The following is a 14,091-nucleotide window of genomic DNA, read 5'->3' on the forward strand; positions in this document are numbered from 1 at the left end:
ACTTCCAGAATCGCTATTAACATCGGATTTCTTTGGAACAGCTTTTGTGTAGGCGTGTAAACTGAGATTTTTGGAGATATTTAGAGCTCTTTCATATTTCTTAGAGTAATGACAGAGTATTGTCTGAGAAATTAAAAGATTACACAAAAGCACTTTTTTGCATGATGGCAGCTTGTTCTAAAACAAGGTTAAGAAAAGCAGTTACCTAGTAAGTGCTATCAGTGGAAAAGTAGGGCCACATTCAGCTACTGTGTTATTTTACATACCGGGGCATCATTAAAAAAAAGACTTCACGGCTTACAAAACTATATAATGTACATAACACGGGACTGACATCAATTAGGCTCAAATGCTTTTTCTAAAATAATAGTCAATAATAATATAGTCAATACACGGAAGTTACAAAATATTAATTACTCAAGTTATTTAGGGAATATATCTACCAGTAAACTTGACCAAAAAATTGTATTTAGGTCAAGCAGATTTGTAGGCACTTAACATTTAACTTTCAAGAGCTTAAGCCAGCACTAAGTTAAGCAACACCGGTGTAGCTGCCTGATTTTATGACATTTTGTTCTACAAAAACAGAGTTCCATATGTTCCTCTTGACAACTTGTATACAGCAAGTATAATGCACCACTTCATTAAGAAAATGTATACTGACAAACAATACCTCCTGGAATAGCTGATCTTCTAATGGTGACATATAAAGACAGGTGAAAAGAGCTTGATGGAAATACAGATCTTTACTGATATCTGGATGATTTATGCAAGATTTGATAAGAGCCATTGCCTCAGGGATGCGTTCACAGGCAATAAGGTATCTGGCACGTAGTTCAAAGAACAGTGGATTTTCAGAGCTTAAATATTTGTTAACTGTACAGAAAAGAAAGATTTAAAGGCAATTAGAATATGAAGTCCAAACAACAAATATTTAAATGTAATGTTGTTTTTAATAGTGCAATGTCAACAAATAATATATAAAAAAAGGCTCTGCTAAAGAAGCTATCAAATGTTAAATTAAATACCATCAAGAATCTGTCTTTCTGCTTGGGAACAGAAATTGTTATTTCTCTTACACCAGTAATCTACTTCAGTATTTTGTTTCTAACAGATGAACACAAGATGCTGCAAAGGGTTAGTATAACATACACTATATAGAAGCAGACACAAACATTTTTAAGACAGAAAATTCCCTCAGCGCTGGAAACTGGGTGATTGTCAGAAGTGTAAGATTGACATCACTTCCAATGCTAAAATTATAAATATTTAAACAACTCAGGATACTCATTACCCATTAAAATGGAGAAGCTTGGAGTGGTGAAAAAGTTATCTGCAATTCACATGCTGTTGCTTTAAGTAGTTTTGAACACCTTGACTTTGCCTGGAGAAGTGGAAAATACACTTTTTCTTCCTCTAAAAGTGTTACTGGGCACAATTCTAACATCTAAATCCCTGAATACCTTTGAATTCTAGCCCGTCATTTCTGGAAAACTGTTTTTCAGATCTAAAAGTTAATCTTAAAGCTAACATTTGAATGAAATAGTTTCAACTGAGATAGTCAAAATACTCGAATGTTAAGTAATTAGGAAATTACAAAATAGATAGAAGACACACTTTAGATTTCCATTATAAAAGTTCATATACATTCTAGTATCTCTTATGGTTAAAACTTAAAATATCACTCCAGGCTACAAAATACAATAACGCTGCTTTTTTTGAAAACTGTTTGCACCTTGTCAAGTAAATGCACACCCCAGGCTGTTAAGAGCATGGTAGCATTTATGTCAAGTACTGGACAATGTGGCCTGACCTTCCTCTTATACTCTCAACAGCTACCTTAAGAGAAACAGTTAAGATCCCACAATTTCTAGTGCATACCCTGTAGTACTGTACAGTGTTTCATATTTTTTAATAATAAAAAAAGATATTATCAATTTAAAGACAATGAAGGCTGTAAGTGAGCATAGGAAGTTTATACCTTAGAAGGAACCTGCATTAAGAATGTTACAAGCAAATTAAAAGTGACATCTAACAAGATAAAAAAAAAAAATAGAAGTGGTTACTGGAAACCACAATCTGAACAGCCAAGAGAATTTTTTTTTTCAAAAAATAAAAAAGATTACTTGTATAACAACCTTTCAGTTAAACCTTTCTTTTTTTAAAAAAATAAAAAAACCCCAACGCTTGGTTTGAAACACACTCTTTATGCTCAGGAACAGGATTTCTCCAGCACCTTTATTTTTTGGCAAGCTAATGGTATTACATGCTAATGAACACTTAAGGAATAATATTCAAGGTGATACAAGGTTTTAGATAAGATTTGTTAATAGATTTACCATAAGGTCCACCATACAGAGAAAATCTCATTCCCCCTAACCATTAGCACTTCAAAGTACAAAAGTAGAGAAGTTGGCTTAAAGAAAAGCCAGTGTCTAACAGCGGTCATTAACTGCAAGAAAAAGTGATTGTACAGAAAAAATCCTTAAAGCCAAGTAAGGGCCTCTCCTTTTTTGAATTAGCATACTTCAAGACAACAAGCCCCATCATCCGTTTCACATGCAAACATTACCCAACAGATGACTAAATATTCACATGGACAAATCAGGCCAGAAATGCTGCACATCTAACAACTGGCTGTAGTATCCTTTTCCCTCCAACGAGGGAACACAGCAGGCCACAATCCAGGTTGTTAGATCATTCCCACTTTCTACCTGCGTGTGGAACTCTTAGGTCAGAATGCCCCTCTGCTCCGTAAATGAGAATCCCACCTCTGACAGCACGGTCTCCCAGGGATGGGGATCTCCTACGCCCTCCAATATGTTTTTAAACAGACTGCAAGTTCCAGTTACACCACTGGCAGGACTGTGCTCCCTCCCTGTAGTGGAATGCCCTCTACCCAAGGCAGCATTTATAGCTCTTCTAACCCCTCAAGACAACTGCTAAGTATAGTAACATTTAGCCAAGTCATAGTACATTAAAAACAGCTTGGGGAAAACATCTATTCTTGTCCAGGCAGCGTGTGTGGGGCTTTGCTTTACAGCAATAGATGCCAAACATCAGCTTAGAAACTAATTAGCTGCTTACATCTGAGTGTACCTCTGCCTACAATATCCTCTTCTAGATGTTCACAGCGGGCTGCCTTATTCTCCCTAATCTATTCGAAGTTTATTGCTCCTGTTTCAAACCTGCTATTTTTCTTTACAGCCAAAGACCGCCTCCCTTTCCAGCCATCTCAAAATAGAATGCAACATCTCAGAGTACACTACCATTCAAGTAAAGACAGACGCAGAGAGGTTTGTCTTGGCCTAAGCTTCTCCGTGTAATTAACGAATCCAAGACAGGATTATGTAGTTCACACAGCACATATTTATCAAACTGACTTTTGCAAGTAATGGTCGGTGATTCAGCAGTAATAGGCAGTTTTCCTCATTTAAAATAGTGATCCCCGAGGGAACTATATGGCCAAGTTTCAAAACGTACACCAAATACTGCTAGCCTATAAAGCAGCACAGGAAGTTTCACGTTAAGACTTCAGAAGAGTCAGAATTTAGAGGAAGTGAGACAAGAAAGAAAGAGCTTCCAAAAGATATTATGTAAAATAAAATGTTTGTCATCACAGATGAGATATGCCAAGGGGTTGTGTGGGGATATCAGAAGATAAAAGGATGAAAGATACCTCAGCAGAGGGCAAGGAGATGTGGCCTGCAACAACAGGAAACAGAAGCATCATCTAGTGACAACAGGCAATCTCTTTCCTACTCTGCCAGGTTAATACCAAGTAAAAATCCTCAAACCATTACCTAACATAGAGGCTTCATGATGATCAAAGGGAATTACTAAAGCAAAGGACTAAACTATTCTTTGCTGGAGAGATGGAGATTGAGACCTGACCTCAAATCTTAACCACCAAGACTTTTAGAGTTCTTCATGCATTGCAGAAAAAAACCAGGATAATCTCCATTTTCATTTTTCTTTTTCTGTTTGACTAGAAGTTTATCAGATATAATAAAAATCATGGGTAAACCATGTTGCTCAAGTAATTGCTTCACAAGAGACAAAACCCAGCAAAGACTACCCACTTAATCCCATTAATTTGCTATCAGAATACTTTCTCTGGTTAAGGAGGCAGCTCACTGAGCTGTTCAGACTTTATAGTCCTCTTCCTCTACAGAATGAGCATCTCGTCATAAAGACAGTAATGAATTTGAACCATGCATTGTGCCACAGTAACTGGAGAAGAACTAGTATTTTCTACCACTATCAAATAGAAACAACTTTTAAGAGGTCCTCTGTGAACACTGCTAGCAAATACGTTGCTTAAGATGTTAGTAGAAGACTTTACTCTAGATTGGCAATATTGCTCCTTATGGACTTTCATTAACATTCTAGTAATTTGTTTCCACATGCTGTATCTTTCTCCTCCTCCCAACTCTAGGAATTACCTAAACAGAAAGCAGCTATCAGGTGTAGTCACAGGCACCATTCTGAACAGAACCAAGAAAAGCCACAAGCTCAAGTATTTACAATTTAAAAGAAAATGAGTCAGAGTACCATGAGACAGATACATCAGGTCCTCCCCTGATCGTATTATTTCAGTTGTCTCACTGAAGTCAAGTCACTCTCCATGCTTTTTCAAGGACTGAACACCTAGTTTTGGTCAATTCCTTTTACAAGTGACTTGCTCAGTAGCCTCCTCAATCTGATCTCTGCACTATAAAAGTAGACTTATATTACCAGCAAAAAGGTGTAGTTTTCTTTCAAATAAAAAAAAAAGGAACCAGTACATTTCACTACAGAAAAATAGTTAAATTGTGTGCAATGCCAGCTGACAACACTTGACCCTCATATCAAAAAAGCATTAAACACATTTTTCAGTACACTAAAAAAATTAACGTGGTAAATGTAAGTACCTAATTCCTGTGACACAGGTTTTGCTTTAAGAATTGCTTGTAATACTGGATCCTCCCATGGTCCACCATCTCGGATGATTCGAGTCACTAGTTCCAGGTTCAAATTCCTGTATCTATTTAGAAGATTCTGACATTCCTACACATAAAAAGAAAAACAATTAGGAAGAAGAAAACAATGTTGTCTAAAAATAAAGTTGGGCCACCTGAAAGATATGAACCAAGAAAACCCATGCACATTTAAGTACCACCTCAGACAACAATTCAAGCTAGTCTTCTATTGCCCAGGCCTACACAGAGCCCTAAAGCAACACCTAATATTCTCTAAAAACAGTAATACAGAACTGTGGAAGCCAGGATGCTCACGTCTTCTAAAGGCATGCAGCAAGAGCCTGCCATTTGCATAACGATGCAAAACCATCTTTCCTTAAATTATAGATACTACTGGGGATACGCTTCGGGAGAAATCTTTGCCTTGCACCAGTCTGCACAGATTTAGACATGTTGATGCTGGATTTCAGTGATGGTGTCTGAATTCCATAAGGGAAAAGCTGAATTAAGCCATGTGAGTCACCAGTCCTCAAGCAACCATTTTTCTCCGAATCTCTACATAAGTTACACTTGTTTAAAATAATCTGGAATGCTTTAGCCACCCATAATTTTCACATATGCCAAGCTCACCCCTGCCCCATGCCTTGTGTAGACATTAAGGTTAATCAACAGTAGAATTTTAATCACGAGGAAAAGGTATCTAATTTTGAAATAAAAAAAATGCAGCTGAAGAATGGTCTATGCATATACAATTAACTTCTTAACATACGCTTTTTTGCTCTAAGTTCTTTTAGGTTCAATTTTTTTCTTTTATATTCAGATGAGTATGTTTGATGGTAAAGAATGGTTAAGTAACTGAAAGAATGGTTTTAGCTACCAGTTTGATTACACAGCTGATTCAGAAATCCATCTAGAAAACTGGGTAAAGATATATTTTAACATATTCATTGTTTAAAAGTCAAAGCAATTGAGAACTGCAATACAAAATCACACTTTTTCCTACAGTCTTTATTGTTCATAGAGTGTTCTTGAAAAACACTTACTGTAGGACTGCCAAAATGTTCAAAGACTCTTATGCAAGAGACCCTACCCATTCCTGAGGCTCCTAAGCCACTCCTTGACCCCATTCTTCTACCAATTCTAATCAAGCACCTAATGGCTGCTGGTTTCATATTTAAGGTAAGCAGTGTTGACATTTAATTTGTAGCAGCAGTAACAGATGGGTATCAACATAAAAATGGCAAAGGGATTGCTATTTCTCAAACTGCAGTTCCATGATCAATATTAACAGAAGAAACAACTCTGGTTTTCATCCTTTCTTTCCCTGTAACAGTTTCCTCTTATGGTGGCACAAGCGTTTGTGTTCCCATGCAGTGAACGCCAAGTTTCAATCTCAGTTCAGGGGAAAAAAAGCCACAAAAAAAACAAACCACCAAAATAAACCAAAAAAAACTTATCAGGCAAAAAAAGGCAAGTTTTTAAATCCAGCATCATTTATCTTATACAGCTGTATATAGCCATACAAATTGTCTTGCCAAGAGTATGAGTTTTAAACAACGCAGGTTTATGCTGATGTGAGGAGCTCACTGAGACAGAGCTTAAATTTTAAATTTACTGTTTAACTTCGCAGAGGGAAACTTGAGGTTTCTTGTCACGAACTGCTACACAACACTGGATGACATTAAGCTCTAAGTAGATATAAACAAGCAGAGCTTCCCTCTTCTATATGGGAAATGCACAAACCAAGTCTTTAACAAGACTGGTATTACAAACAAAGGCAAGTTCAGTTTACTTAGTAAAGGTAGATTCAAATAGCAATAGTGATGATAAATCTAAGAATTGATGGCTTCCCCTTCAAATATCCTCCCCCACCACCTTTTTTTGGGGGTGGAGGAGGGTATAAATGTAAGTAAAGCAGTTAACTTCTTCCACTATAATGGCATGTTTTCCCCAGGCTACACATCCACAAAAACTGTCATTACATATACTAAAAAATATATTAAAGTTTTATATGAAAGCAGGCAACACTACCTGGATTGAACCTAAAATATCTTTCAAAGGATCTTCATAGAATTCATCCTTTCCAAAGAACAGCAGCAATTCAAAAAAACTCCTAAAAAACAGAAGTAGTGACAAGTCAAACTAAAAATGTTCATTCAAAAAATGAAACTACCGTAAGTCTATTAGTTTTCACAGTGCTAAAACCAAAATCAGGACTTTCCTAAGTTCTAGACCCACGCCACTCACTCTAAAAAGTTTGGTTAACATCCATGCTATCTAAATGCACCTCTATTACAAAAATTTTGTTAGTCTGGTATTTTGTGCTGGATTTTGGCAGTTAGATTTCCCCGCGCATCACGCAGACACACATCATGCTTCTTTCATCTGGCATCAAGTTGCAAACACAAATACAGCCAACAAGACCAAATCAGCAATAAAACAGTTGATACTTAAGCACAATTTCAAATCCCTTCTGCTGTACCTTCTTCATAAGTTTGGGACATTCAGACTCACAGTACCTGCCTCATCATCTCCCCCAAGATTTCTTATATCCTCCATAGTGCTGTTCCACATTCACAACTACAAAGTGAACCTTCCTCAAAAGCCAAAGCATTTGTCAGATATGCAGCAATTTTGAGGAAGAAAGAGGACAACTGTAAAATTACTATGGTATGCACAGTGTATAAGGAGTTACATTCAAGGAATAGTAACTTCACATGAATGCAGATTCCCAAAGATTAATATTTTCATGTGTAAGCATTTTCTACTAATACATTTTATTCCATTTCTGCCTGTTTTGCTGTAACGCCCACTTAAGTCTCTCTACAAAGATGCAGGTTTAAAGGTGTTATTAATTTCGTATTTCCAAATAGAAGCCTTCTGCTGTTAAATACTTTTAAAAAAAGCTTTTGAAGATTATTTTCAAAGGGAGAGCTTCTGCACAAATACACAAACGGCACTACATCCACCTTCTGTGTGGCAAGCAAAAAAATTGATAAAATTTCAATTTCATCACCACCAAGTTTTTAAGCAAATCAGATCTATACGCAGCAACACAAATTCACAAGTGTTACCTCAAAAAAGGTGGCAGATAAGGGAGAAGGCAGGACTGATCCTTTCAACAACAATCTAGATTCAAACTGACCTGTGGCCTCCGTGTTTTCCATCCTCTTAAAATACTTGTCCAGCATTTTATTTATTTTTAATAAAGTGACTGAGACAAACAATCATGGTAGCAGAATCAGAAAGGATGGGTCTATTTAAGGCTTCATTGACAGAAGCATACTTCCAGATAATACTTGTCATTCAGGCAATTTAATCAAAAAACTACACAGTTGGATCCCATGGATTTGCAAACAGCTCCAGCGCATCTGCTATTGCTCTGCCTTAAGATTCAGAGAAATTTAATTTCTTTTTTGAAAAGGTAACTGCCAAGTACTGCACTAACATAACCTGCAACTGCTGGTTAAGAAAGTGGTGAACAGCAGGCAATAACTGAGCACCTCTCAGAGGGAAAGACAGTACTAAAGAAAAACTCTTATCTAGGGCATTTTAGAAGCAGGACTGAACAGCAAAGGCTTTGGTCTCGTAACAGAAGAAAATAGAAATAATTTTCTTTAAGATTATTCCAGACATTTTTTTCCCAATGAACAGGGAGAATAAGGTGGCAAAGAGAGAGAAGGCAGAAGATGACCCCTGAAAGAGGTTCCAGCACCCTTCCAACCTACAGGATTTTAAATCAAGATCTCACTAATGGCAATTTCTTTCCTGACTATACCACTTAGTCTTTTATTGTGACTGTTCTTAAAAAAAAAAAAAAAGGAAGATTTTCATGAACAGATGAACAAGGAACTCTTTTGTAGAACAATTACGTTTACTGCAGTTATTGCCAAATTTAAAGTCAAACTTCAATATATTTGAAGTTAATGCCTGAAGTATTCCTACAAAACCTTTCATTTTTAATAAAGCTAATTCAAAAGAAGTTAAAAGAGCAGACTTAAGGTAATTTTTCCTCTCAACATTTTCAGAAATACTGTGCATTAAAAGATCTTAATATTCACACAAACAAAATGAAGTTATGTGTGGGAATAATGCAAAAGTATCATAAAATTATGTTGTCCTTAGATTATGCTGCAGTAGTTTTTTTCCCCAGCCAGTGACAAGCTATGCCAAAGAGACCTAGAAAATTTAAGATACACAATCATTACATTCAATGACAGAATTTTTCTCCAGATTAGGTCCTTCAATCTCAACTCAGATATGGAATGAAAAAATAACTAGTACCCAAATAAGCACTTCGTTCTGAAAACCATTATCTCATTTCATGTTGGTGCAACAAAATTTTGCAGCATACTTGACTCTCAGGAAAGGTCAGACATGAGTCATGTCGTGATCTAGAAAGCAGCCAAACCGGAACTTAAATAAGACAAAAATAGTTATAAAAATGGATACATGCATCATTTGCTATTTGTTTTGACTGATTTTAAGAGAATAGGATCTTGAAAAAAAATAAATCTGGAAAGTAATAGTGAACCAGTGTAAACTACAGTTTTCTTCCCTATCAATGCACCTGCTCCACACTCTTATCAGACTAATAAAGGAAGCTATCCAAATATTTCTATTTCCTCATCACTGGTCTCCATTCAGTTAAATTCCAGCTTGGCCCAGTTACCTTAAAAAAGAGCATTGCAATTTGTTTATAATAACGGTGCTTCCAAATTTATCACATCACTACCTTGATATTACTGGCATCAGAAGATTGCCTAAGAACACTAGAATGCTGGCACGATTATTAACCCCCCTGATATTAAAGGCAATACAGTGCTGCTTCATTTGTGCTGAACAGCACGGCCGGTAGTTTATTGTCCGGTTACCAAGGAAATCTCACTCAAGTATGACAATACAGGCAGATTTTTGCTCTCCAAGAACTAGTATGTACACTGAATTTTCAAAAGAGATTCGAGCGATGTTTCCCAGGTAACTGCAACTACAAAGCCCCAGGCCCCCTTTATGGTATCACATGCAAAACTATGCCAGTCGAGCAGAGTCAGAAGAAAAAAGTAAGCTGGCATTCTAGAATGGAAGAAGCAAGTAAATCCAGCTCCAAAACCCAAGACAGACAAGGGTGACAGGAAACCAGTGACCAATTCACTTCTAGACTATCAGGAAGTAACTATGCTACAAACAACAAACATGTGAATTTCTACCTTTATTGCACCCAAGCTTTGATATTTAAAAGTATATAAAAATGTGGTTTGAAGTTTATGAGTTGAGTCACCATGTTTTGATGCAACTGCTAGTCATTCTCCAATACCTGAGCATTACAGTTTTAAAAACTGTGTTCTAGTGAGTCTGTAGAGAGTCCCATGTCTCAAACATGTTTCAAACACGCACACAGAGTTACATCTCTTTGGTGAAATCTCACCAACACTTCAAGATAGCATACACTCTGCAAGTGTACAGAATAAGGCCTTGCCCCCTATGTAATTAGTACTAATAGCTCAAGAACAGCTGAAAGGATAAGCAACCCAATCCTCCTGACCAAGTCAACTGAAAGAGGAAGACCAGGACAGAATTCACTGCTGATGACTAGATGGGGCAGAAGTGAGACGTTTCCACACAAAATTCTGGACTGAGATCCTGAGCTGTACCGGAAAGCACCACACAACAAGAAAGCAGTTTAAACAGCTGGACAAGTAAGTCCAACTTACTCAAACCAAACCCTCAATAAAGCTAGATTTTAGGGGTTTTGTCCCCACCTATTGAGAGAAGATTAGGTACACTGCATCTCTGTTAATGTATCTAATTCGCTGAAAAGATTATTTTTCTTTTGCTTCCATTCAACATCGAGGTTTTGAAGCCTGAAAAGTAGGTTTTTAGAACGAGAAAAAAAAAATAGGACTTTTATATACTGATCATTACCCTGACACTTTCAGCCTTCACATGGGAAAACGACCAATGCATCAAGAAAATTGGTATTATAGCGAGATTTATGACCCAACATTCTGCAGTTCTTGAAGTTGAATATGACGTTTGGTCGATTAACTGTATAACAGGTCATTCCCACAAGCATTTTGATGACTCAAACATAAAAAGCCATTTTAAACCAGACTCATTTCTTAAACACTAGAAGAAATTTATCTTAATACTTAGCATATTACATCACCAGTGATAGAACAGTAAAAACTTTAGACAAGTTATTTACAATTATGTGCTGTCAAAGGCTGGTCTTCGAATGCTCTACAATAAGATTTTCCAAGAAGTCTGTATAGTGATCACTTATTTCTTTAGATTATTAATTCTGCCAGAAAACCTGTATGACACAACACTGTAATACCCAACTCGAATATTTAACAAGGACATAAAAAGAGTAAACTACATTCTAGGGTTTGTATCCTCAGTCAGCGATTCTTGGTTCCGCATATCTACATCACCTGATAAAACCACTCTTAGAAACTCTGAGAATCTCTGAGACCCTATCACCATTATAAAAGCGACACGGTCTATCTCATAATAAAAAAATTTAAGATGTACTTACAAAGCTAGGCTACTCAAAACGTATTGTACGTGCTCACATTCAGCTGGGAATGATACACAGGCAGACGTGAAACAACAGAGTGCTGTCTGAAGCACCTGAAGCTGAGGCAAAGGAACCTGCCATCTTCCAGCATAGTCTTCAACAACCTAATGACAAAAACATTGAAATATATATTACAACAGAAAACATTCTCTTTAGTCAGAAATAATAAGTAGTTAATACTGTACCTGCCTTATCTCCCCTCCTTCTCCCTCAGAAGTAGGGTTTGCAACCAAAAAAACCTGACCAGTTTGCACTATCAAACTGAAAAAATAAACAGAAGCTTTATGACCTGCATTATAAAAGATATACCACAAAGGACCTTCAACTCTTCTTTTCAGAGGGTAAAGCAGGAAATACTTTTTTTTCTTACACAGTTTCACATTAGATATTACACACTGCACTTAAACGCAAGTTTTTAATTTTGCAAAAGGACACAAATTATAGAGTCTACAACAATATCCAGACTTTACATCCTAAAACTTTCAAAGAGGGGAATGACCAGCCTGCATTCTTCTAGCCTTTATGTCAGCAGAGAAAGGCACAAACATACCAGTCACACTTTCTTACCTGATCAAACAAGTAAATTCGGCCCTTTTTATCCATTATGATGGAACTAAGGCAATTATGCCCTGATCTACAGTTATGGGACTGCAACTCTATTTATGGAGAAACACGAAGGTGAAAAATAGGTTTTGATGGAGAAAAATCCTTGCCTAGTCATCTAGTCAAATCTTGTTTGTATTAAAAAATGGAAATTTCTGGCACTGCCTATGACCACATTGGGAGGCTCATAAGCCAGCATCATCTGATATTTCTACACAGGTCTCCTTAGACTGAAGTCCTCGGAAGGGCCCAGTGTGTTTGGAGCACTCCACAAATAAAACATGGAGCACTGAGTTCAGCACGCAGCACAGCCATAAAACAGATGTTTGTAAAGGCACCCACCAATTCTGACAGACTAGCTACGCCGCAGTCCCCCAGCAAGCAAAAGGCCAAGGGCTTTGGGTCATCTCCTCCTTTAATCAACAGCTAAGATGTGACTCATGCAGTACTCCAAGCAGAGACTGAAAACTGTATTTTTTCCTTGCTCTGGCACATAGCTTATCTCATTGTGTCCCTTTACTCACCTACTCTTGCCTTATTTTCTTCATCATAATGGCACAGCTTCAATATAAGCAGAAGAGTGGACCAGTTACACTTCAGGGCCTAGGGCATTCTTCTCCAGCTGAGCAAACCTAACTGAGATCTACATCTGAGAAGGTGAGAAGCACGTGAGGAAACACCATGCCACCGGCCATGTTGTAAAACACTCCACAGCACATGGAAGAAGCAAGTAACTGGCTTCAAGAAAGCTGTGAAGTACCAGTTCTAGTTACACCCGGCCACCTATCTCAAGAGCCAGGCTGGCCCACACAGCACAGACTAAACCAAAAATCAGACATATGTCCTTCTTCAGGATTTCTTTTTAACTCAAAAGTCTGTGAATCCCATTTAGAATTGTCTCACTCCCCGTGAACTAAATAAAGGGTTTATAAATCAGCTTAAGTGGCCTACATTTTTAGTTCCAAAGCTGCATGCCTAACTTTGTTTAAGGCTCTGCAACATGAACAGGCCACTGTCCCATTTCTGACATTTTGATTGTAGCTGCTCCAAAGCAAAACAGTTACTGAAAACGGGACCAGTAACTTTCTCCTCACTAACAAGAGCAAAGACTGATTTATATTTTCTAAGTAATTTTGACTTTCCACCAAATTTATTCTAGTAACTCCTGTTTGAAAAATCTGTTAGCTTAACACAGCAAGTATCTAGGTCAACTGGAAGAAAATTAGCAGACTTGTAGGTAAAATACTCTTCCTCCTAAAAGGAAGAATAAACACTTTATAAAATAGTACTGCCACACACATCTATTGCAAGTTCTCCGAAAGACAAGGTCCCTTGTATAGGAAAACACAAAAGCCTTATCAGAACCAAAGTAGACAGAGAGAACAAACGTCCTTAAGTGCTTTTAGCCTCCAAATGATCAAACAAAGGTAGAAATAAAATATCAGTTCCCACCACTGTGTTTCACAACACTTTGACCTGAAAGGCACAACACAGATATGTTCATGAACTATTTCAAGCAACGAGACAACATATTGTGATGATACTGGTGGGGGTTTTTTTGCTAGCGTAAAGTGTTAATTGCAAAGAGCTTGTGACAGTGCACAACGGAATTCAGCAGAGCCAAGTGCAGTGGTACTTGGGGAACAAAACAATCTAAACGTGACATTAACATGATGGCCTTCAAACTGACAATTGCCACACAAGAGAAAGACTGTTATTATGACAGATGTTTTAATGAAAAATCACCTTAAAGCTCATTTCAATGGCCAAGAAAGCAAGTCAAGTATTAGGCGACTAATAAGACAAAACAAAGCAGAGCATTAACTGCTCAAACACATAGCACATCCCCACATCTATAAAACTGCATGCCTGGTGTGCTGCCTACAAATTCCTCTCTCAAAAGACAATACAGAAGGCCTGGGGGAAAAAAAAAAAAAAAGCAAGCTT

The 14,091-nt window shown here is 37.3% G+C and overlaps 1 protein-coding gene across 2 annotated transcripts in view; it reads right to left on the reverse strand.

Moving 5' to 3' along the window:
- ZNF654 (zinc finger protein 654) overlaps positions 1 to 14,091 on the reverse strand; it is a 36,048-nt gene that overhangs the window by 12,998 nt on the left and 8,959 nt on the right. Inside the window, exons 2-5 of one of the 2 annotated variants that reach the window (XM_056328716.1) lie at positions 11,500 to 11,645; positions 6,993 to 7,074; positions 4,914 to 5,049; positions 674 to 876 (exon numbers count right to left, since the gene is read on the reverse strand). In XM_056328716.1, coding sequence (XP_056184691.1) covers positions 674 to 876; positions 4,914 to 5,049; positions 6,993 to 7,074; positions 11,500 to 11,645 — 567 coding nt within the window. Of the gene's footprint in view, positions 1 to 673; positions 877 to 4,913; positions 5,050 to 6,992; positions 7,075 to 11,499; positions 11,646 to 14,091 lie in introns of those variants that run through there. The other variant, XM_056328717.1, reaches the window with a different exon arrangement.

Source organism: Falco biarmicus, chromosome 2, assembly GCF_023638135.1.
Source record: "Falco biarmicus isolate bFalBia1 chromosome 2, bFalBia1.pri, whole genome shotgun sequence".
Classification (NCBI taxonomy): domain Eukaryota; kingdom Metazoa; phylum Chordata; class Aves; order Falconiformes; family Falconidae; genus Falco; species Falco biarmicus.